The sequence below is a fragment of the Pleurodeles waltl genome, chromosome 2_1 (genome assembly GCF_031143425.1).
Source record: "Pleurodeles waltl isolate 20211129_DDA chromosome 2_1, aPleWal1.hap1.20221129, whole genome shotgun sequence".
Classification (NCBI taxonomy): domain Eukaryota; kingdom Metazoa; phylum Chordata; class Amphibia; order Caudata; family Salamandridae; genus Pleurodeles; species Pleurodeles waltl.
The window spans coordinates 616,989,282-617,014,388 of record NC_090438.1 but is presented as its reverse complement, the minus strand read 5'-3'; the positions used below and the strand labels follow the sequence as shown (position 1 = coordinate 617,014,388).

General features: G+C 42.1%; 1 protein-coding gene across 1 annotated transcript in view; it reads right to left on the bottom strand.

Moving 5' to 3' along the window:
• Nucleotides 1–603: 603 nt before the first annotated feature.
• The window catches only part of POU6F2 (POU class 6 homeobox 2), a 1,003,473-nt gene continuing 978,969 nt past the window's right edge, over nucleotides 604–25,107 (bottom strand). Inside the window, exons 10-11 of the mRNA XM_069215810.1 lie at nucleotides 18,635–18,803; nucleotides 604–2,226 (exon numbers count right to left, since the gene is read on the bottom strand). Of these exons, the coding sequence (XP_069071911.1) occupies nucleotides 1,722–2,226; nucleotides 18,635–18,803 (674 nt within the window). The 3' untranslated portion in view covers nucleotides 604–1,721. The remainder of the gene's footprint in view (nucleotides 2,227–18,634; nucleotides 18,804–25,107) is intronic.

Here is a 25,107-nt window from a genome sequence, read left to right as displayed (position 1 = left end):
TTCATTGTCAATGTCTAAATCAAGGAATAAGAGCAAATTTATTATGTGAACCGTGCTGTCTGGTCCATTTTTGACTGCCAGCCACCAGACAGGATGTCGTTCTTGGATCTCCTTTGAATTTCCACTCCTAATACTGTGGCAGAATGGGCTGCCATTTTTTTAAAGAAGCTGGGAGCAGGACCTTCTTTTTAAACCAGTTGCATTGCTTTTTCCTTTTTCAAAGTCAGTGATGCCCCTAAAATAGCACATTTTCTATAAATCTCTAAACCCACCAACTTGCATTAAGGTTTACTACAGTGGTGTTAGTCCATGGTTAATTGAAACTACAGAAGGAATCAGAAACCATTTTAAGGCGGTCTGCCATTGTGTAGTTGGCATGCTTGAGTGCTCTAGTATCCAGAAACTGTCTGACTCAATAACTCCATCTTCCCTCCATCTTAGCCATATTATCTCTCTTCTGTTTCTTGTTCTTCATTGTTAGCCAGTGGACATAACATATAAAGTGATACAATGCATGCTCCACCTACAGACCCTGTTCTACAGTGCTATTATTGTTACCAGAGCAACTCCTAGAGAAACAAAATCGCAATTTAGCCAGAAATGTTCCTGACCAAGATTATTTGAATTATTCTTTTTATTCTGCGTTGGGCCTTCAAGAGCATCTTTGGCTACAATACTTTGGAGAAACATTGCTTCATAGTAGAACTTTAAGAATCACGTGATTTGAAGCAGTAAATCCAATTTAGGTAGGTCACAATTATTTTTTGTGATTTAGTCATTCCATGCTCAGAACCACCTGACTATATTGGTTGGTATCTTTAACATTTTTTTATCTACCATGCCTCAGGGAAACCCAAAAGAGCGAACTCACCATGTTCCTGCTCTTCTGTTGCATGCTCGCAAGGATGTCTGCAGATCCTTGTGAAATTTTTCTTGCCTTGATAATTTCCAAATATGACGCTGATGAGATAGAAGAAACAGGCCGAGAAGGCCAAGGCAAAAAACTAAAATAACACATGGCTAATTTAAATTTGAAATAAAAAAAATCACAGCAGCAATAAAAATGTTCTGCTTGGCACACAACCACAGGGATCAGTATTGTCTATCTGATAATAAAAACAGTGGTACCTAATGTGACCAGTCAGATGGTGAGAGCTGTGTAATGGAGCCTACAAACGATTAGTTCCAACTACAGACAGTTTGATGAAAAAAAGCCATAACGAAAATGTTTCATATCTTTTTGAAAAGTACAAATATAGAAATGCTACCATACCATTTACACTCAGAAAAGAGAAGACGGACAATCAGGTTTGCAATGCCATGACTCTGCCTTTGGTTCAAAGTTATCATAGTGAATCAACACTTGCCACCTGAAGGTGTTTACTCCAGGGGACAGGCTTGTGTTCTCATATGACAGATACAAGTTTTGCTTTGTTTAAACGTGTTCACATTGTTATACTTCACAAAAAATGTACAGTTTTTGGTTTACTTTGAGTCCGTTTATAAAAGTTCATTTTTCTTTTCCTGTGTTTTCTATTTTTTTATCCTCTTGTAAACTACTTCTACCACATGGACACAAACACACTGAGTGCTGTGCATTTAGAAAAGTTCTTAGACACTGGCAAAAAAAATTGTTCCGCCAATCTCGTGGTTCACTTAGTCTTTTACTTACAAGGGTGGAAACATGGGCTTTCTTGTACAGTCCGAAGCAGAAAACAGTTTTAGGGGTTATCTTCCATAGAGTCTGTTAGCTGATCCATCGGTATGGCCGAGTTGGGCTCATGTTGTTTCAAACGCTTAATGGTGTTCTTCAGAGCCTGCCTCTTGTTACAGAACCAAACTCTAACCACTTCCCGGTCGTAGTTCAGTTTCTCTGCGATCTCTGTCATTTCCTGTCCTGAGGGATGCGTGTTCTTCTCAAAGTGGGCGTTGAGGATCTCTAGGGCCTGTGGTGTAAATGAGGTGCGCCTCTTGCGCTTTTTGGATGGTTCACTCCCAATAAACTCGGTCAGATTCTGCATGCCTGCCCGATGGCGGGCCTCAGCCTCGGCCATCCACCGCTCAAGCACCGGCTTTATCTTCTGGGCACTTTTAGGGGTGATGTCCAGCTTTTCAAACCTGGCAGGATACAAAAGGCCAGGGTTCAGTTTGGCTGTCAGACTGTTAGCTATAGTGTTCTCTTGGGCTTCCTGTGGTAGGAAAAAGTGGCTTCTCAGGATGGTGTGTCTAAGGGAAAATTGAGAAAGAAGAGTCTTACACCATTGCTCTGCCAGGTGGGACCTTCCTGCCTGACTGACTACTTGACTGGCAGAGGTAAGTTACAGTGGATTATGAAAACTGTAAGCTACAATAGGAATAGTTTAGTCAAAACTGCCTTTCACAGACACACACACAAAAACACCCCTACGCAGTCAACACATGCATGCACATACGCATACACAAACGTGTACAAACTTACTCACAATCACAAAGTACCACCAGCGTAGGTATTAAAATTTAAGAAATGGGAGGTTGATTACTTTAGTGATGGGTCTGTACTCACACAATTTTAAAACAATACATTTATGCAAATAAACAATAACTACAGACATCAAGACCTACGTTCACTTGCCTTCTCTCTCTCCTACTTTGAGACTGGCCTGCTGGTTAGGCGCTTAAATCCAGCTACTGTGTGGCCCTGGGCACTTCCCCTGACTCTCCTCTATCAGGCTTTACCACCTTTATTCATTAATGTACATGGAAAATGCATTGTATCGTGACTTTAATGGGCCCCTCATTATGAGCTCCTTGAAAATGTTTTATCCCATGCCTCTGACTTTAAATGGCTCCAGCGAGGTGCGGAAAGGATGAGTGAAAAAACAATTTTAAATTATGGAATATTTTATGCTATTGAAACACTTTTCTCGTCAAATAGTCATGTGTGCATTAAATATTTCAAACAGAATTTACTGCATCAGACAAGTGGCGATACTGTGGATATTTGGGACAGTTCATCCAGCTTTTCATGTAACTCAATTGTGGGGTAGAGGTGAGCAAAGCAGAGAATGGATTTCCACTGCAAAACTGATATTTTTTTTCCATTGCATAATACATGTAATTTTCATGAAAATTATGCATACTCTATGAAAAATGCATTTCGTTGGGATTGTACGTGAAAATTGTAAACAAGGGCATATTTTACATTCAAAATTCAGATAGTATATGAGAGGAAATCTGGTTCAAGCAGAAATTGCCTCGAGGCCTCACTTTTCTGCTCAAGCAAGTTTCCTGCAGTGAAAATATACGCAAAAATGCATACCCAGGATGGAAAAAAATACGCAAAACAAATTCAAAAACAAACAGTCCGGAATTACACAAGATTCCTCTTGTATGAAATATATTTCACTCAGGGTTAATGTGTGGGGATTCCACGTGTTAATGTTGCATGAAAGAACGTGCTTGAAATGTAATTTTTTTTTCCATTTGTGCTTTTTACCATTGTTCAGAAGAAGAGAGGACATATTTTCTAGCATGTTTCACAAGAGAAGATTACACTCACTGACTCGACTATTTTCTTCCACCACTCACCATCTATCATCTCTTTTAAATTGTATGCGTATTTCGGCAGGAGAAATACGAATTTACAATTCATCAACTACTTTTTTGTGAAACCACTGCACAATTCTTTCTTCAACGTATTGTACAAAATGATGATTTTGTTGTAAATATTTTCTGGGAACTGTCACAATATAAAACTATGTGAATTGTTTTACTGCATATGCTAACTCAAGTTGTTAAGAGTAGTCCTTTATAAAGAGTCAACTGTCACAATATAAAACTATGTGAATTGTTTTACTGCACATGCTAACTCAAGTTGTTAAGAGTAGTCCTTTATAAAGAGTCAACGTTTCAACTTGACAGTCTATGGAAGATGCCTTCTTCATGACATTGATAGATTATAAGACATAAAAAAAATCTCACATTTGTCTTGCTGGCCACTTAACAACTGTTTTGATTCTCCAATGCATTTGTTCATTGTGCATCTAACTTCGAAATATTGACTGAGGGGATCCAAGATACAAGGACAGGTCAATTTCCAAAATGTTCTATGTTTTTAAATAATTAAGGGTGGGGAAACAATATGCAATGTTGAGGATAGAAACACCGCATCAGTCTTGCTCAATTAACCTAGGTTAAACAGTATCCAAAAATATATTTAATAAGATGTAGTGTGATATTTATGAAATGAGTCTCATGAAATGAATCACACAAATTGGGTGCTAGCCTCCATAAACAGTTAAGAAGACCTGTAATGGTAACACTTTTCAGGCAAGGACACGTCAATCTGGAATGTGAGGGGGGAGGACTTGCTGGAGGAAGCTCAGGTTCCAAAAATCTAGGGGCTATGGGATACAGCTGTGTTGTGACATTACAGCAAAGGAAAAGATTTCAAGGAAGAAATTGCCCAGGAAGAAATTGCAAAGTGCAGAGACCGGTGAAACAGTGAAAATAACATTGGAGGCTACCACCCAGCCTATACATCCTAGAAGACCTCAACTCTTGGCTTGACAAAATGGATTTAATAAAAACCCCTGCCACAACAGGTAATCTAGAAACTTTTAACATCTAACATGTTGCATCTGGGCCAACTTACTCCACTCGTTGTGACATGGACATCATATTCGCCCCCTCCTAGGATGCACAATGGTGATTGACAGCTTCCCAGTCATCTGGAGTGACTACCACATCATTAGCTTCAAGATCAACACACTCCTTTACAATAACATAATAGGCAGCATCAGCCAGAAACTACAACTTCATACACAAGCAATGGAAAACATGAATCTGCTAACTTCAACCTTGAAACAGCACCTATCAATATGCCACCTGAGGATGTGCCCACCTTCTCTAACTGGATCTCCAGTGCACTGGACAACAAGATACCATTGAAGGCTACTGCCTGGGCTGATCTCAAGAGGAAGACACATGGCTTAATGACAGGAACAGAAAAACCTACAACCCAAGTGCAGGAAATCAGGGGATAAAAACAACAAATTCATACTGCGTCAAATTGATAGAGCCTACAAACTGGCAAGCAGAACCAAAAAAAGGAAACACTATTGTACATGTATAAATAATACTGACTCCAATCAAAGGAATTCCACAAGATTGTAGTAGAATATCACAAATCCAATGTTCCAAAATAAAGAGACTCACTCCATAATCACAAGCCTTCTGCAACAAAATTTCCATGAAGCTGATCTCAAAACCTTAAAAAATAGAAAACTATCTAAAGGACAAAACATGTAAGCATGACAGAACAGCCACAAGTGTAAACATCACCAAACTCACATCTGTCACCATTTTCAACGCCCTATGTGGAAAATGATTCTACAATATATTAATGCAAGCAGATATCCTTCACACAAACTGTGCATTGGAAGTACTCAGAAGCATACTAAACAATTCCTTGGCAGTAAGATCTTTACCACCGAGCTGAAAACCTCGTACATCAGACTTGTCTTAAAAAAAAAGAGAATCTCAACCCTTTCACTCCAGCAAACTACATTACAATATCTAATTACCTGTTCCTTATAAACTAGTCAAAAGGGCATTTGTTACTTAACTTTCCAATTTTACCAAGAAAAATAAATTGTTGTCAGATCAATAATATGGTTTCTGGTCGAGAAGAGACAGAGTCAATCCACATATCCATATGGAATGACCTAAAAGTGGCATTGCGCAAGAGTGGAATTATTACTTTATGGCTTCTAGACTTATCAGCAGGATGTGATACTGTTTACCACCAGACACTGCAACATGGACTACTTTACATCAGAATATGTGAAAATTCCCTAAGGTGGATTTCCTTATATCTCAAAGACAGGCAGAGCTTGGTATTCATATCACTGTTCATATCCCTCCTCACACACAACACTGAAGTGTTCCTCAGACGTCAATCCAAATCAATATCTACCTAACTCATTTACCGGACCCGATCATAACAAGGAGTATACGCTGTTCACCCTATTTCATAATACAGAAAATTCAATGAATCTGAAATGCCGCAGCAAGACCCATTCTCCACTTTCACCCCAAAGAACACACTAAGTCAGTCCTGTAAACACTCTACTGGCTACCTGTAATTAGACAATAGACATTCAAAGAACTTTGCATCATCCTCAGTGCCTCTCAAGAAAAAGGGCCAATCTACAGACATACTAACGATCTAAGCAATACAAACAAAATAGGACTCTTCACTGCAGGCTTGAACCAGGGATCGTCCTACCACTTTTCAGTAAAAAAAAACATGGAAGGCTCTGCGTTCCTCAGCAGAAGCTACTCAGGTCTGCAACATTTGTCCATTCAATATTTTATGCATTGAAGAGCATTTAAAGTTCAGAAGAGAGGGGAAAACATCACTGATGCTAAGGTATATAAATCAACCACTGACTTTTGGGATAAAACCCAAAATAACACCCTGCTACCAGTATAAACATGGAGCAGTACCAGCCAGCACACCACATCAACAAGAGAGGCACCCACCAATCCAAACTCGGGAGTTCCACTCAATGTAAACTTGCAGCAACTGCGACATACTCATGAATATAATAACAATGCCATCCCAAACAAGTTATTCCTCTTCAATCAGTTGGAAGTACCCACTGCTTCTCTGCACCCGATGATCCACAACCAGCCTAATGGCATACTCGACTGCAATCACGGCACCTTCATATTTCACAGACATAATAAACAATGTCTACCCTAATTCCTACCTCTAAACACAAGATGGACATCAGTAACTCTAGTCTTTATGACTTTATGATTCTTTATGACTTCATGATTCTTAGTTTGATGATATCGCAAACCAATTCATTACTTGAACCTTCATTATCAATGGAAAAACATGCAATGTATCAAAGTACCAGTGAAATTTGCTGGCATTTGGATGGCACAAACACTGGATATACCAGACCGCTCAACTAATTGCCCAGTACTGATCAGACAAGCCTCGAAAGCCAGAAGAGGTCTGCCACAAATTACTGGTCACCAGAATACTCCAACATAGTTCACAGTGCACATTCCAAATAAACACATACTCTGAGCACTGACATCCTCTAATGACAAGGATGATGATGATAATGCAGTGCACCTTGACAAGTCTCTTTGTATGCCATCTAGTATTGCCAAAAATATAAAGTAGGACAGTAATAGAGTCTATATGGGCAGGTCTTAGATTCTTTCTTACTCTTTACACATGCTACTGCCCCGAGTTCCACAAGATTACGGATTAGACGGCCTTCTGCAACAGTCAGCATAGGATACTGGACTAAGAACAAAGAAAAAAACTACCAACATGATAAAGGGAGTTGCAGAGCTAATCAGAGCTATCGGCATAATGCAAATTATGGAAATGCATGTCTGTTTCGTACACTTCCTTATCCTTCTTAGTGCTGAGCATTGCATCTCATAACATGGTAAATGCACTTTTGTGGTCATTATGCACGACAAATAAACACTTCCCAGACGGGCTCACAGCAAAGACAACACCCATACAACCACACACTTACATGGTGTAGCTTCCTACCCATATAGGGGTGGCAGGGGCTATAGAAAATGCTATAATAGAACAGAATACAATACAATGTTATCTTTGCCACATGTAAAAAAAAGTGTGCTTGTTCTGCATGATTGCCACGTTCTCTGCATCCCAGCTCAGTTTGCGGGATATAGTTGTTTAGTCTGTGGCCCTTTTAAGATACACTGCATCGCTTTTCCTTATTCGGACATTTTAGTTCTGCTGAAGGAAAATGCAATGCAGAGGTGGAGTGCGCCGCATTGCTCTGTTCATCACAGGGGTAGCTGATTGCTTCTTGAAGGCAAACTCCATGTTTGAAGGAAGGCTTTACAAAGTGTACGGGTAGTAAAGTGTTGGTTTTTCAAATGATCTAGCGTCTTCTACTTAATTGTCAGTATCAAGCAGAGACTATTCTGTAGGCACTCAGGGGGGAAGCCTGGACATCTAGAGATTCTCACCTAGAACCAATAGGGGGAGCAAATGATGAATACCTCATCACTCTGTGGGTATGCACTGTATCTCAGTGGGTCAGACTTTCCTGATAGTGCTGTGGACATGGTTGTATTTTTCCACTTGCACAGCACCCCAATGTCGACTACAGGGACATTTAGGATGCACGGTGTGGGAAGTTGTTCAATGCATAACAAATGAACTGTTTTATCAGGACGCATATTTTACATATCATGTGTTTAGAAAAAGTATGGGTTGACAGCTTGGGAAGCAGGTTGAGAGAAGTCGTTAATTCTTAGGGGGCACCGTTCAAGGCATTCCTTTGGAGGCTAGTCCCACACAGTATATAGGACAGTATTAGGTGCCTAGAGACAGTGAGAGTTGTCTACTAAACAGCCTGTAGATCAGCAAATTAAGCAAACATGGTTAGGTGTGAAAATCGGCCTTTACTTTATGTATATTTACTTGGAGGATATGTCTGAACCATGAGCAAAATATGTCAAGCATTCAACTGGTATTTAAACATTTGCTTTGTACCCTTACCACAGATGAATTACTAATCCGAGGCCTCAGTATGTTTGATACTGATTCACAATGCATCTGTCTTGTCACAAGTCACTCATACACTTAAAATTCAGGAGCTATGCCATCTATCTCCCGCCCTCTACCAAGTACAATGCCACACACTGTGCACCCTAAACCACTGACTGGAGTGTTTTAGTAAATTGCCACCAATGCACTTTTACTGGCTTCTGCTTCACTTCTACCAGTGACCTTTGTTGCTCCTGTCATGGATACTTTCTCCACACCCTCATCTGCCCTGCCTCTGGGATACAATGACATTGAGGGGCATATTTATACTCTGTTTGCGCCGGAATTGCATCGTTTTTTTTTTTACGCAATTCCGACGCAAAACTAACTCCATATTTATACTTTGGCGTTAGACGCGTCTAGCGCCAAAGTCCATGGAGTTTGCGTCATTTTTTAGCATGGACACCTACTTTGCGTTAATGATATGCAAGGTAGGCGTTCCCGTCTAAAAAATTGACTCCGAGGCATGTGCGCCGTATTTACACTCACGCCCGGGAGTGGGCGGGTCAAAAAAAATGACGTCCAGCCGCTTTTGCGCTGTTTTTTAGCGCCTGGACAAGGCAGGCGTTAAGGGACCTGTGGTCTCGGAAGGAGCCCAGAGGTGCCCTCCCATGCCCCCAGGGACACCCCCTGCCACCCTTGCCCACCCCAGGAGGACACCCAAGGATGGAGGGACCCATCCCAGGGACATTAAGGTAAGTTTAGGTAAGTTTTTTTTTTTGGGGGGGGGGCAAAAGGGGGCCTGATTTGTGCCCCCCTACATGCCACTATGCCCAATGACCATGCCCAGGGGACAGAAGTCCCCTGGGCATGGCCATTGGGCAAAGGGGCATGACTCCTGTCTTTGCTAAGACAGGAGTCATTTCAATGGGGGTTGGGAGTCGGAAAAAATGGCGCAAATCGGGTTGATGCGAAAAATTTGCCTCAGCCTGACTTGCCCCATTTTTTGGCGCCCAAGCTCCATATTCCCCTACGCCGGCGCTGCCTGGTGTACGTCATTTTTTTTCACGCACACCAGGCAGCGCCGGCGGCTAACGCCGGCTAACGTCATTGAATAAATACGGCGCCCGCATGGTGCTTCAGAATGGCGTTAGCCGGCGCTAACTTTTTTGACGCAAAACTGCGTTAGCGCAGTTTTGCGTAAAAAAGTATAAATATGGCCCTCACTGTCTACCACGGTCCCTCAAAAGCAAACAATTCCAGAGGGCATGCTGCTAAAGAGCCCCACTGTACGGTGAGCAGAGGCGTTTTAAGGCATGGGCAAAGTGGGCTCTTACCTAGGGTCGCAGTCTTTGAGGGGCCCCTGAAAGAGTCAACTCTGTTCTGAAGAGAGTTGTGCCATAATTACCATTAATAATTCTTAAATATATGGTTTTAAATACTGTTTTCCTTTAATTTATTGTTGGTGTGGGTGATGTGTCAGAGTCTGTTGCACACATTTTGCAGAGAAATGCGTGTTTATGTTTCGTGCAACATCCATTAAAAAAAACTTTAATTTAGATCAAAAAAGGATATCAAAAGTGAGAAATGGAAGGGTGTCACAGAGCCTATTTGCAGCAATATTACTGATCTGCTGCAGTATTATAATATTTAAAACACAAGTCAGTATCCCTTAATATTAGATGTAAACACATCTAGAATGTGGAGGAGTGTGCCTGTGAACTGTCAGTGACCCGGCCAAGGAGGACAAAAAGCTGAAACTGGACCATGTATTCAAAGCTGATCCGAACAGGGGCCCATAAAATGCGTTTGGCCCAGGCCCCCCAAAATTCTTAAGATGTCCCTGACAGAGAGGGCTTTGCAGAGGGATTCCATCGAGGCATATTTCTCTTTCTATGCGTGCTGCAAAATGCAGCACGCATACAAAGAGGAAGTAACAAGGAGAAATAAAGATATTTCTCATTGTTACCCCTGCCCCCGGGAAGGCGTAGCATTTTGTCACATTCCCAGGTTTACAACTTCTTGTAAATCTGGGAATGCTTCAAAATAAAAGGAAGTTGTGTGCGAACACCAATGCAACACCTATTGAATGCCTTCCCAGGGCAGAGTAATGCAATGCAGCGATTTATGTTGTGTTTATTCCAGATTTATGAAGCAACACAAAGCCACCATAAGGTGCCCTTGAGTGGCTTCAGAAATCCGCCTAAAGAACTGCATCGTTCTTGCATCATGTTACATGGTGCAAGAGCAACGCAACCAGGGTAGTAAATATGGCACTGTGTGTGTAAAAAGTGTACACAGAGTGAGTATGCAGTGCGATGTGCACATAGTTTAGACAGGTGGACAAAACAGCAGAGAGGACATATCGGTGGATACAGTATGAACGAATATGCTGAAACAGCATGTGGAAGCACATGAATGCTTAATAAGAGTGTGAAGTGAGGTGGACACAATGGCATTTAGCCAGACACCAAAATGTCAGTCCCATAAGGGATTCCCCCATGGTTGAACATAGGCAAAATATCAAATGGTACCAGGGTAGGTGTTTGAATGTTACATCTAACTAGAGGGAGATAGTCGGCAGGAGTATGATTCTCCATGCATAAATGGTGTAAAGATTGTAACAGTAGATTTTTGCCCTTGATGCATTCCCTGCCCTTGTGTTTTTTTGTAATTGTTTGTCATCTAATGTGGTGCCCAAACTACTGCCTTCCAGTGACTAAGGACCGTGTGTGTGCTTAAGTGTATTTGTTTCACCCACTAGCTTTCACCCTGTGATAATCCTCCATGGACACACCGTTTTAGTCAGGTTTTTAATCTTTCAACATTAAGAGAAAATAAATGAATATTTCTATTTTTGCCCATTTGTGTACGCTCAAGGTAAAACGTGGAGACAACTCTGCTCAGAAGCAGTCTGGTGGTCTTTAAAACCCTAATCTCTTAGAAGGAGCTAGGGCAGCATTGTGCATCCTGCATGAAGGCATGCTGTTGGGAATGTTTAAAAAGGTGAAGTGCACTGATATAAGGGCTCTGCTGCTATTTTCTGTTGTATCTTAATATATGCGCTATCACATTGCCTGATTGATACTGTTCGAGCACTATATAAAAGCTGACGTATGAATAAAATCTCCATCTAGGTTTGTAGTAAATTCCCGGAGTCACATAAAAGGATTGACCTATTCGCTCAGGCGCCAATTATGAGGGTCGATCTGACAGCAGGCCTGGCATTCGCTCTATGGGCACCCCATGGGCACCACCAATTCCAATGGCATCAATAATTCTCGGTCAGGACGAGGTATTACCTTTAACTTGTCAGTGGACAATAACATGCAGGAATCAGTGTTTCCACACCAAAATTGTACCCAGACATGTTGGCCCCTTGCAGCAAAGTGCAAAGGTAAAAAAATACGCTCCCGCCCTGTCTGTGGTGCTCTCACAGATATTGAATTCTGATGGGATCGTCGGTGGAAAAGAAGAGAGGGAAAACGAACGTAAGGAAAAATGCTTACTGTTTGATATGCAAAACGATGATACAGAAAATGAAGAAAACTAATGAAGATAGTTGCCATGATGAGAGAGAATCACTGTGCATTAACTAACGTGGATGTGGCCTGGGTAAAAATGGAAGGAACGAGCAGCAGGCCTCTAAAAAGGTTACTTCTTTAAATGGCGTTGAGCTGCAGCAGGTTCACAATTAGCTTTGCGACAGGGCACAGTGGCCTACATATCAATGCTGCTCCGTCCGCTTGTTGATGCTGGCTACCTGGTGTTTGGTGTAACGATATACACGTCTTGAAACAAATTTCACAGCAGTGGCCTCCTTGTACAGACCGGATAAAGGTTATTTTCTACTGCGAGGCACTTATAAGAAAAAAACAGTAGGGGAGGCCAAGGAACAGGAGCTCCTTGTATTATACAACAATCAGTGGGTTTTATGGAAAACCATCGAGCAGAATGCGAGCGAGCTGCAAGCCCACTGCCCCATACTGATGTTACTTATAACTTCAGTCTTAAACTGCAGGAAAAGTACACTCCGCGTCCGTAGGGAATACATTAGAAATATAAAGAGTGGATACAAAGACAGAGCGTTTCAAGGATATCCAAGAACAAAATCCACTCAAATGCCTTCCGAGCTGGTAGCTTGCCTCTTCTTGACGGAGGAGGCTCCAAACAAGTGCCCATGAGGCAACAGCTCTTCCCTGGATGGGCCTGCTAGCTCATGCATAAGCATGGCATTAGTCTAACATGCATACTTGCATATGCCGCATTTACGTCTTACTACTTTAGCCAAGAGCCACTCTAAATCAGTCGAGAAGGCATTATCTTCCATCCATTTTAGGTCAGAGGCGGTATCATTTTTACTTCAGTTTAGCGATAAAAAATTCATGCTGAAGCATCAATTTAGAAAATGGAAGTCAGAACATTTGCTTCTTGCTTTGTGTAGCAGGGACACGCTCATGATCTGTGAAAATCGCTGCATGAGGCACTTGGGGGCAATATGATAAACAATATTCACAATACTCAAGAGAAATAATCCTGCCACTCTTATAGTTGAGTGAATATGGTTGGGGGACCTATTATAAAAGATGTTCCCAACTACTAACAAACAGAATCCTAAAGCAACCCATTTGGTATTCCAACATGCTCACTGCCATCCTAGCTCCAGAGTCAACATGGGGTGGTTATGACAACGTGGATTTATAACAGCTCTACTCCATTGTCAAACTGCTGATGGTCGAATAAGAATATTAATTTAAAACAACTTGCAGGACTTTTCTAGTATGCTCAGATATTAAAGGAATGCACAGTCAGTCAACAGGTCTTCAAAAAAAGTAGCCATCTTAAAGACTCTAATCTAGAGATATGCAGTTTGCCTGGAAACAGAAGAACCGCACCTCCACAGTGGAGTCTGAGATGATGTATGAAGATGGGTTAATAGATCGTTATGAATTCTTTGCAAGTCGGTGACACTGTCAGACTCCATCCAGGATACCACTGGGATTAGCAATGACAGCTGTCCAGTATATGCATAAGGTCATGGAAACGTTATCATATCCTTAAAAATTGACACTATCGCTAGTGTGACGTTAGTTGATGATAATTCCTCTTCATGGTCTCATGACATGATCTACAGATTTAAGTTCAAACTCTCATCATGTGCTGAATTGTCACCTGTGAAACGTAAAAGGATCGAGGTCCTTGCCAGACAGGATTTTACAGTGGTTATTAAGTAAGTTGACAACAGAACAAAACCAAACGACTACCGCACATTCCTATATTTGAGAGTATGGTTGTGGTGCTCAAACATTCTAAACACGTCCGTTGTCAAACGTGTGTATAGGTACAGGAAAAACCCGTGCCAACAAGTTAATATTAATTAGGAAAAGAATGGAGCACACAGGGCATCAATTAATATATCAAACAAATTGCAACATTATTTGACCCAATAAATGTATAAAAATGACAAATAATATGTACCTATCAAGGTGATATCAATATAGTGCCTAATCAATTTGACAGATTGTCAATGAGACTCATGATTGAATGATTGAATATATCATAAATGTAAGATTTAATGTGAACGTAGAAAAATATAGAAAATATTAAGAATAGAAAGGAGAACAGTGTCACAATTAACAATCAAAATATTCAGTGGTACATGACCTATTTGTAAATCAAATGTAATCACCAACAAAAAATTGTCACATCAACCAATAAGTACTGAATCCCCTCTTTGGAGAAAAAATATACAGATCTCATATAGTAGTGAGATGAGCAAAAGATGTCCATTCCAAAGAAATAGCTGAAAGATGATGTCTTCATCCAGTTTGAGGAAGGAAGCTGAGATTCATCCGTATTCAGCCCCAAATTGAAAAGGAATAATAGAGTTCATCCGTATTCAGCCAATAATAAAGTTCATCTGTATTCAGCCGACACGTGTTTCGTCCACTATGGGACTTTATCAAGGCTGCATTGTGCGAGATCTGTGTATGGGAAGTCAAATAATAAGATGTCAAGTACAAATGGCATCCCATGATAAGGTGCCTTTCAAATACGTTACTAAGTCGTACCGATAGCGATTCGGTTGTAGTAAGCCTGTTGGTAAAGTCCCATAGTGGACGAAACACGTGTCGGCTGAATACAGATGAACTTTATTATTGGCTGAATACGGATGAACTCTATTATTCCTTTTCAATTTGGGGCTGAATACGGATGAATCTCAGCTTCCTTCCTCAAACTGGATGAAGACATCATCTTTCAGCTATTTCTTTGGAATGGACATCTTTTGCTCATCTCACTACTATATGAGATCTGTATATTTTTTCTCCAAAGAGGGGATTCAGTACTTATTGGTTGATGTGACAATTTTTTGTTGGTGATTACATTTGATTTACAAACAGGTCATGTACCACTGAATATTTTGATTGTTAATTGTGACACTGTTCTCCTTTCTATTCTTAATATTTTCTATATTTTTCTACGTTCACATTAAATCTTACATTTATGATATATTCAATCATTCAATCATGAGTCTCATTGACAATCTGTCAAATTGATTAGGCACTATATTGATATCACCTTGATAGGTACATATTATTTGTCATTTTTATACATTTATTGGGTCAAATAATGTTGCAATTTGTTTGATATATTAATTGATGCCCTGTGTGCTCCATTCTTTTCCTAATTAGGATTTTACAGTGGGGATGGGGAAAAGTCCCTTGCACCTGACGTATGTGCCAGCTGGGCATATCATTATAAAATAAATGCTTTTTCAATGTGCATCAGTGCTTTTGAGCACCCACGAGTGTCACAGGGATAGCTGGAAATCCCTTCATCCATTATCAAAGGCATTTCAGGTCCCTCATTTTGAGAATAGCAGCCACTATGCAAAGGCCACCAGGGAGGGTAAACCATAGATTTATGGGTCTACTTCATTAGGAGATTAGGGTAACTAAAGGGGTGCAATCTGTAAGCCTGTGCCATTGGGTGCATTGGGAATGAAGCATGTTCATAAATCTCTTAGTGTAAAAAACATTAAAAAGTTAAAACAGTAAATGTTGGCCACATTTTGTATTAACTACCTATAATAACTGGTAATTCATGTTGCACATGTAGGTGCCAAGTCTAATTCAGGGACCTGGAGTGGGTGGAGGGAATAGGACACAGAGATAGAAGCAAGCTGGAGAAGAGAAGGGTAGAAGTATGAACTAGATGGGAGGAGGAACAGGCCACAGGGATGGATATAGCTGTCAGGAGCGAATGGCAAACATAATTTCTGGGAACATAGGCAGTGGAAGTAGGAGTACGGGGATGTCGCAGGACCCCCAAAATAGCCATGCTGGAGTTCAGAAGGCTTTATTAGTATAATTCTGGCAGTGTGCTTCACAATGCACGGCTGGCTAAATACTACACCTTCACCACTCTCCTGATGAATGGGCAGGGCTCATAACCTACGGTAGCTCTTTGTGTGACACTTAGTAGTGTATTTAAAAGGAACTGGCGCATCAGCTCCGCTGCACCAGTTTCCTTGCATCACCCTGCATCCACCTACTGGCACCATGGTAGCGATGTATTTACAATACAGCATGCCATGGAGCAGGTTAGGACAATAGCGTCAATATCTTTGACGTTATTGTGGTGTTTTGCTGGACTAGCACCAAATATTTTAGTGCTAGTCCAGTGAGACACAGGGAGGCCCATAGGCTAATGCACTAGCATCACTTTAATGCCTGCCCTGAGCAGGCGTTAGAAAATGACGCTAGAGTGGCGGAGTGAAATCATGTAAATTTCACTGCCCCATTTTTTTGGGCCTCCCTGCGGGGGTACGCTGCCCTTGCATACATTATACCTGGCGCAGGTATAATGTGGCGCAAAGGGTTACAAACTGGCATAAATGCTTGCATTGCGCCACATTTTAGATATGGTGCAGGGTGGGGGAGTAGTTAGAGCTGTCTTAGCGTAAAAAAGAAATGACGCTAAGACAGCGCTAGGGGCTTGTAAATATGCCCCTTAGAATTTTCACAATTACTATGACTTCAACAATGTAACATTCATGGCAGCACCCTCACTATGAAAACTGTTCCAGCATCACTGCCTGGAAAGGAGGGGCAATGAGAACTGGTGATGGTGAAGAAAGAGGAAGACAGGGACCAGATGGGAGAAGGAGCGGAACACAGAAACAGGAGGAGGCAGATGGAATAGCAGACAGACACAGGACCCAAGCAGGAAGATTGTGCGATGGATACATGCTGAGAAAAAATAAAGTGGCAGATGGGTAATGTGCAAAGATGGGGAGGATACAGAAAGGAGACTTATAAGAAATTAGTGGGTAAGATAGATGAGAGGAAAGCAACACAGAAGGGGGGCACCATTTGTAGTAATAATGCAGGTACAGGAGGGTTGTAAGCAGCAATGGAGTCAAGAGAGGCAATTGCAGCAGCTAACGTGCTGACCATTATGCAGCTAATATTAAACAAACAGAACAGAATGTGGCGAAAGGCAGACGCCATGTATGTAGCTGACTCAGACCCTCAGGTTAAAAAGTCAGCAGCTTAGCCTCTAGACCACATCTCCTCGCATGTAGAGAGGATTTACAAAGTGGCCCTGAATCATTAAGTAATGTCTTAGATCAGAAATGATGGTTCCTTATCAGACTTTCACCCCGAGCAAGAGTGAAAAACTTATTATACTACAAATTAAGCACTGTGGGTCAGTATTGTTGATTTGCCTCTTTTACTCATAACTCCATCTTATTCCAACTCTCTCTGAGAAAAAGAAATGCTTGTTTTCACCGCACACCATAAAAGGGCATCTGTGTTTAGGGTAGTGGGAAATGAAATCTAGATAATGCAAATGTTCTTCCCGAGGGTCAATCGTGTTATAATACCTGTCTCAAAAGAAAAAACGTCAGAACGTTGTAGGTAGGTCATTTTTTAGACCTTAGGAGTAGTGTCTCAGTGTCTCTTTTTGTTCATTCTCTGATCTTTAATAGTGATCAAACTGCAGTATGTAAGTGCGGTAAGAATATTTTTTTCTATTTAGAGAAGTGTATCTCCTGGTATGTTCAATTTCGAGATTTTGTATTTAGTCTGGAGTTTATTACTGAGTTACTGTGATATTTCGTGTGTGTGAATGCGGTTAGCAAGCTGTGGCTGATGCACCATATTTCCATTTGAGGGTCTTGATTTGACTTTTTGACTCTGACAATCTAATAATAAGATATTAAAACAATCTAATTGATGGTTAATGTGCTTTAACACCCTCTTTGCTCATGCGTGGTTGGGTAAGTCTCGTAAAAGGCTTGAGTTGGGATGCATTCACTATAGATCTGTTTTCCATCCATGGTGTTTCCTGTGTAGATGGAGGCAGCGTTTGAAGTATCTCCAAGACAGTAGCACTATTTGCATGTGTGCAGGCCTTCACCAGCAGTACCGGAAACACCACCAGCCCGCAGTTCAAAGCAGCTGCGGGCCTGACTGGTGCTGAGGGGTTGGCAGTGGGACCGATACCACTGCCTTCTTCTACCCCGAATTGAGCTTCACTACAGCCGGGGTAGTACTTCTAGCATCACTAAAGTAAAATCAAAGCCATAGATTCAATTTTCATCTTTGTAGGAATTTCACTCAATCACGCATGAAAACAAAAGTACAAGTACTACTGGAATTTCTTTTAAATGTGTATTCCATGTTACTCTATAATATAACAAGTGTCAATATTTCTGTAAAGGTCAACTGATGTTTCCTTTAGCTCACTCTACAAACGTGCTACTAATGCCTATGTCTTTATTTACAATATGATGGACGGGGTACTCTTTCAAACCGTGGTAGATATCCCATTTGCCATATTACAAGTGCCATATGCTATTAAGCACTGGTAATGCAGTGAGCAGGGCATCCACCATGTTTGTGATGGAGTACCCCGTCCACCAAACTCTAAATAAGGCCCAGAATCTTCAACCCCTATACGTGGACATGTAGTCTTTTACTAAAAAAGTTTGTAAAGACAACACAGACACACTCAGATACACAGACACACACCTCTGCTTCCACCCAATCATACAGACGAGTCTATTAAAGCCATTTAACTGTTTACCTGCAGATGGCAGACTGACTGTAGGCTGGGCCTTCTGTGGCACTTAGAGCTTGACCAACTTGTGTCTGTGTCAGCCCAAGTGACAAGCGCCGGATTTTGAAAGCTTTGGCAAATTCTCTGATTTCCTCGAGATTCACACCATCTACCTCGCTGCTGGTCATCTGCGGATCTGTGGAAATATTTGAAAATCTTAAAACTTAGTTTGATCTTTGTCCATTTTAGATGCTATTTGTCCTTACAGTGCATTCAGTTATTATTGGTTAACACAAACATACAAAAAAGAGAAATTCTATAATTACTTCTACCCAACAAGAAAGTCATTTATTTAAGTAGCAGTCTATCTGTTAGGAAGAATCTTAAGTACAGTAGACAGTTCACCCATAAGGACTGTATATACAAAGGTCGTCCTTGGTGACTTAAATTGTAAGTGCTTCTTAGTTTTGTTCTCAAGGATATGATTTTAACATTTTGTGAAGGTGGCTGCAAAAAGTGTGACATCTGGACTGAACTGTAATAGGTTACTCCAGTCCACATATGATAGCAAAACAAGCGTGATATAGAAACAAATCCTGCATCTCTAATGAGTAATGCAACTTTCACAATTTCGCTTTTCATGAAATTACACCACTTTTCTCTGTTCGAGTGGTGACAGATGTGTAGGCTCCTTCAACTTTTTCTTATTGTTTAGGTCTCCTCTTACAATGGCACTAAAACCAATAAAATGCATTCTATTCCCACTACTTTCAAAGAAAAGATGTAATTGTCAAAAAGTTAGAAGATAATAATCTTGATATGCATTCAGTGTTTTGGGAATACAGGCATGCATAGGGGCTGTGGGTAGGCATCCGTAGTGACACAATCACGGCACAGAGTCTGAACCATGAGTGAACTGTGACCAAAGGGAAAAAACACGGGAAGAGCGCTGGAGATCTGCCCGATGAATCTGCAGATGAGAATGACAGCTCAAAGTAACAAGCATTTACAATGCATAGGGTCTCGCGTTTGCTCGTGTTAGAGCCGATCGCGTTGTAAACTCCTAACCCGACTTTTCACCTATCGGGCAAAAGTGCATTTATGCACGTAACCCGAAAAAGTGAAATCAAGTAGGTAAAGCGCTCTACTTCTGCCAAGCGAGATCGTGCTCGTAAATTAGTTTAAAAAAAGTCCACCAGCCGGATGGAAAACAGCGAGCCTCGCATGTTTTCTGTACTTGGTCGCTGCGCTCGAGGAGGGCTAGCCACCGGAAAAGGCATGACCTATGCGTGCCTTCGACTAATGAAAGCAAGCCGATTTAATTAGGGAAGCCCACGAACCAATAAAAAGCACTGATGTGAAGTTGACAGGGCTCGGAGCCCTTTTCTAAATACTAAAGAGTCTCCCTGATATACGCATGCGCGAGAGCATGCAAAGCAGGCTCGACCCTAAAAAAATAATCACAACAGAATCCTTAGCAAGATTGCTGCAGGAGTGTCAGGTTTCCACTGATCAGACACGTAGAAGGTCCAAGGTTCATGGACGCCTATATGGGTGGAAAAGGGAATAACACACCTGCGGTAGGAATCGGCTGAAAACCGGGAGTGCGAGATAAACACTGGACTGGATCTCACTCTTGGAATGGTTAATCACAGGCGAAAACAACATAGGTAATACTCAGTGCTTGAAGCAGTGGTTTGTCACTGGTGTGAGTGTAGGAGTAAATGAAAAGCCACAGGTAAGTGGCTGGAGGGGACTATGTAACCATATAAGCAATATAGGCTTACTGGTTTCCGCAGCTGATCAAGATTCCAGTTAGAAGCACTAGGACAGTACCACAAACCACACACCAGACCACGCCAGGTGCTAAGAGGTACGAGAGAGAGAGAAGATACCTGAGGGTTTGGAGCACCCAAATACAAACTAGGAAGGGTGAACTGGAGGGGAACCTAATGCAAAGGAAATACGGGAAAAACAACAAAAATAAGGGTTGAATAAATGAGTGTGAACTGATCTGAAGCAGAGAGCATCAACAACTAATGGGATGTTGCTAAGCAGAGACTCCAAGTCAAAATGGCTTAAAATGTTTTTTACCTCTGCATCGCAAGAGTTCCAATAACCAGAAAGTGGGTGTCAAGGTATATCAATCAGGTAGTGGTCTAGTGTTCAGATTCTTTTTAGTTTACGCTGTCTCGTTCTCCCAACTAGGCCTATGCCGGATTCTGTGTCTTTCCTTAGCCTGATTAGTAAGAAGCCGATCGATAAGTAAAAAAATAAAAAATAAGAAAGACCTTAACCAAAGGAGTAAGAAGTGGAACTGGGTAAAAGGGTAACATCCAACATGCAGAGAATACCTACCTGCTAAAAATCGAAAAGATGACAGTTCTGTTGAATCAGCCTGGAATGAGTAGTTTTCTAAGCACTATGCTATTTCAAAATGTTTATCTCCAGTATAGAATATTCAGCCTTTAAAACAAACCAGTTATCATCACTATCAGGACTCTCAGGTGGCATGTAACGTGCTGCTTATCTACATACAATCCTCAATATATTGAGCACTTATCCCATCCCTACTAAATCATTTCTCTCACTAATCATTTTGGTAATCATTTCAAGCAGTATGTTAGAAATGGGGTTCCTGGTCGGCTTCGGTAGGCAACTAAGCCAGGCAAGAACCGCCACTCTGGTCAGGGCAACTCACCCAAGATAACCCCTGCTCACCCCTTTGGTAGTTTGGCATGAGCACTCAGGCTTATCCCAGAGGCAATGTGTAAAGTGTTTGCACAACACGCACAGCCCAGTGACACAATAAACATGAAAAGAGACTTCACAATAAGTTATATAAAAAGTTATATAAAAACAAACTGTATTGCACATAAAACATTAGACCAGAAATGACACAAATCAGTACTACCCTGCTAACCAAGCAGTAGTCAGATCATCATCAGTATGGATGCAATATAAAGAGAAACTTTTCTAGATAGCATACATCATTCATAAACATTACCCCCCATACCAATTAAGTCCTGAAAATATGCATGTCCCCACCGACCATGGCAAGCACGACATGTTGCATGAATCGGGTCATAGAATGAAATGCAGCAACATAATGAGGGCAAAAACATCACCGGTAGATCCAGCCTCGCTAAGCATCACCATTACCTCCTCTACCTGAAGGCTGTGGTGCATCTGCACATCCTTGGGGGAGTCATCCAGTGGGTAGAAATACTCTACAACCAGCACAGGAGCTCTTGTACCCCTTTGCTCATGAATGCAGTACCAAGATGGCCCAACAGGAAAGGGGCCTCTGTCCAGGGTTCCATTCACATCCTGTTGGCCGAGTTACGAATGCCTCCAAATGTATGTCCCAAACCAGAGGGGGCCACACACACTATCCAGTGCAACAAGGCGATCTCTCCCAATCTCCCCTGCATGAAAACTGATCAGCTGCTGTGGCCACTGTGGGCATCCTCACTAGAGGTAATACAGCAGCTGACGATAATCCTCCTGGCACTGAAGCTGCACCCAGCCAGAGGTCCATCTCAGGACTTCCTCCGAGGTGGTCTCAGCAACTTTCCCTGGACCTGCCCAAGGGTGGTGGGGCACAACACCTCTCGGCTCTCACAGGTGGTGACAGTCCACGACAAATGCCCAGGATAGAAGACTCCTGCAGGGGGACCCTACTTGGTCTGCCCGCTGTCAGGGGCTCAACCAGTGAGCTATGGGAACACCTCACACTCGGGCCAGTGGTGCAGCCGCTTATCGCTGCACTGATTCTCCCCTGTTAGGCCACCCATGCAGATAACACAGCTCCAGTTCCCTGTCGATGAAGAAGGCGACATGTCTCTGTCCTTCAGGGCCGACTCAGGTCCCTCAGGGTGGGTTCTGCCGGTGGCGGGACTTTCACAAAGGAAGAGAGGGCCAACACTGAATCAAGCGCTGACCACACACTTTCTCCAGTGCCAAACATAGCACTCCACAGGCGCTAGCATTTTGGGACAAGGGTCAGCACCGGTAACAGGGGGAATCCTCTGTTGACCCCTGGGAGAGCACTGGGGCACACAGGTTAAGGAGCAGGCAGCAGGCAAGCACAGAAGAATGCTGATAAGAGAGTGGTTATCCTCTTGGGTGACCTGGCAGGTCACAGGTCAACACATCAGCATGGCAGTTCTAATGGTGGTTCCTTCCAGCAAAACAGTCCCCTTCCAGCAGTATGTGGTTCCTGGTCCATCAGAGTCCAAAGACATGGAGAACAACCCTTGAACTTATACTAATTTTTGTCTTTGATCTCAGGAGGCACTTCAAGGAACCTTTAGAAGTGCACAACACCCCCCTTCAACCAAAGCCCTGGCCCCAGACATCAATAGGGGGTAAATGAGACCTTTGTGTGAGGGCAGGACACAGCCTATACAAATGGAAGGTCGCCCCACTGCTCCCTCTCCCAGCCCAGGAAGACCATTCAGTATGCAGATGTTATCCTGTTACATCTCCACCCTCCCTATGATTGGCTGTCTGGAAAGTAAGCACAAAGCCCAGCTGTCACCCTACCCCAGATGTGGATTGGAGTCTGGCTGCAAAGCACAAGAGCCATAAGCACAGAGAAATGCCCACTTTCTAAAAGTGGCATTTCTACAATGGTAATAAAAAATCCACTTACACCAATAAGCAGCATTTTTCACAACCATTCCAAACATACCAAACATGCCCACGCTGCTCCTCATAGATCAGAAAACACCACCTAGACATATGCAAGGGCCTTTCCTAATGCAACCCTATGAACGAGGCAGAACTCACAGCAGTGAGAAACCAAATAGGCTGTTTGTCACTACTAGAATAGTCCACACAGTAAGGCACATGTCCTACCTCGTATCTACATAGCACCCTGCGGATAGGGCTACCTTAGGGGTGATCTGTATGTACTAAAAGGGGAGTTCCAGGCCTGGCAAGCAAATTTAGATGCCAAGCTACTATGGCAGTAGACTGCACCTGCAGGCCCAGCAAGTGGTAGGCCTGAGACAGGTTTGAAAGGCTACTTCTGTGGGTGTGCAAGCTGCGCTGAAGGGCCACTATTAGCATTTAATTTGGAGGCCCTGGGTATAAGGGTTCCACTGTACAAGGGACTCACAGGTAAATTAAATGTGCCAATCAGGTGTAAGCCAATCATTCCAAGGTTAGAAGGAGAGAACATGCACTTTAGCACTGATCAGCAGTGATATAGTGTCAAGATTCCTAGAACCAACAAAAACAGGTCAGAAAAACAGGAGGAGGAAGGCAAAAAGGTTGGGGATGACCCTGCAAAAGGGCCAGGTCCAACACAGCATAACTGCATTATTTTGCAGAAGTTCGTGATCACCTTGTTTTTTTTTCTTTTTCAGCAATTATAATGCTCTGACCAGTGTTGTTTGAAAATCAGACTCAGACTGTATTGCCTGTCTGTTCCCAAACTTTATGTCCACCCAATCGATACACTCAATAAATATTTGTATTCTGATGCACAGTGTGTCTTGAAACTGCATTTCAGAAATCGTTGCTGTCTATTGCATAATTTAAAAAAAAATGCCTGAGAGATCTGAGCCTGAATGGAAGTCAAATCACATAGCAGGTCAGTGCTGTTTTTAATAGGATAGACAAGTATTAACTTTACCATTATTCATACTAAGGAAGGGTTCTGTGTAGTGAGGATTATTCTTCCAAGGTTCAGTCACTTGAAATGTGGCGTGTGAGAGAGTGGAAAGGAGTCCTGACACTTCAGGAGGCATTCCCCACTGCCATTTCCCACGGATGTCCTCCAGGCTTCTGTATAATTATAAGGCAGCAGGCTGATTAATTTCCATTCTGTGAATCTCATTGATGGAGACTGACAGAGGAGTAGCTTCGGTGGGTGGGGGTGTTTGAGATGTTACACCCCTCTAAATATTTGGGTACAGGTGTTTTCAGTCTGATATTGTGAGATGTCAGTGGAATTTCTGCAGGGATTTTTACATACACACAGACAAAAAAGTAAACTCACTGTCACTCTGTTTTGGAAGTCCTCAAAATTATTGTTTATTTTACAGAAAATTTGGTTTTCTCTCATAGTAATCTGTATTCCTCTCCCTTTCCACTGCCCCTTTGGCCCCTTTCATGCATCCTGCCTTCTTGTATAATCTATTTAAACATTATGGGCCTGATTACAACTTTGGAGGAGGTGTTAATCCGTCCCAAATGTGACGGATATACCACCAGCCGTATTACGAGTTCCATAGGATATAATGGACTCGTAATACGGCTGGTGGTATATCCGTCACATTTGGGACGGATTAACACCTTCCTCCAAAGTTGTAATCAGGCCCTATATGCCAGGGTGATTGTTGGGAAATCTGAAGCTCACACCACCCAAATCTAACTGACCAAGCTATGCCCCTGGGAAACGAAAGGCACGTGCTGATACCCCTGTGCTCATTTTTAGAACACTTGTTGAACCCTTCTTGAACCATGTGGTTTAACCAATTTGACTGCAG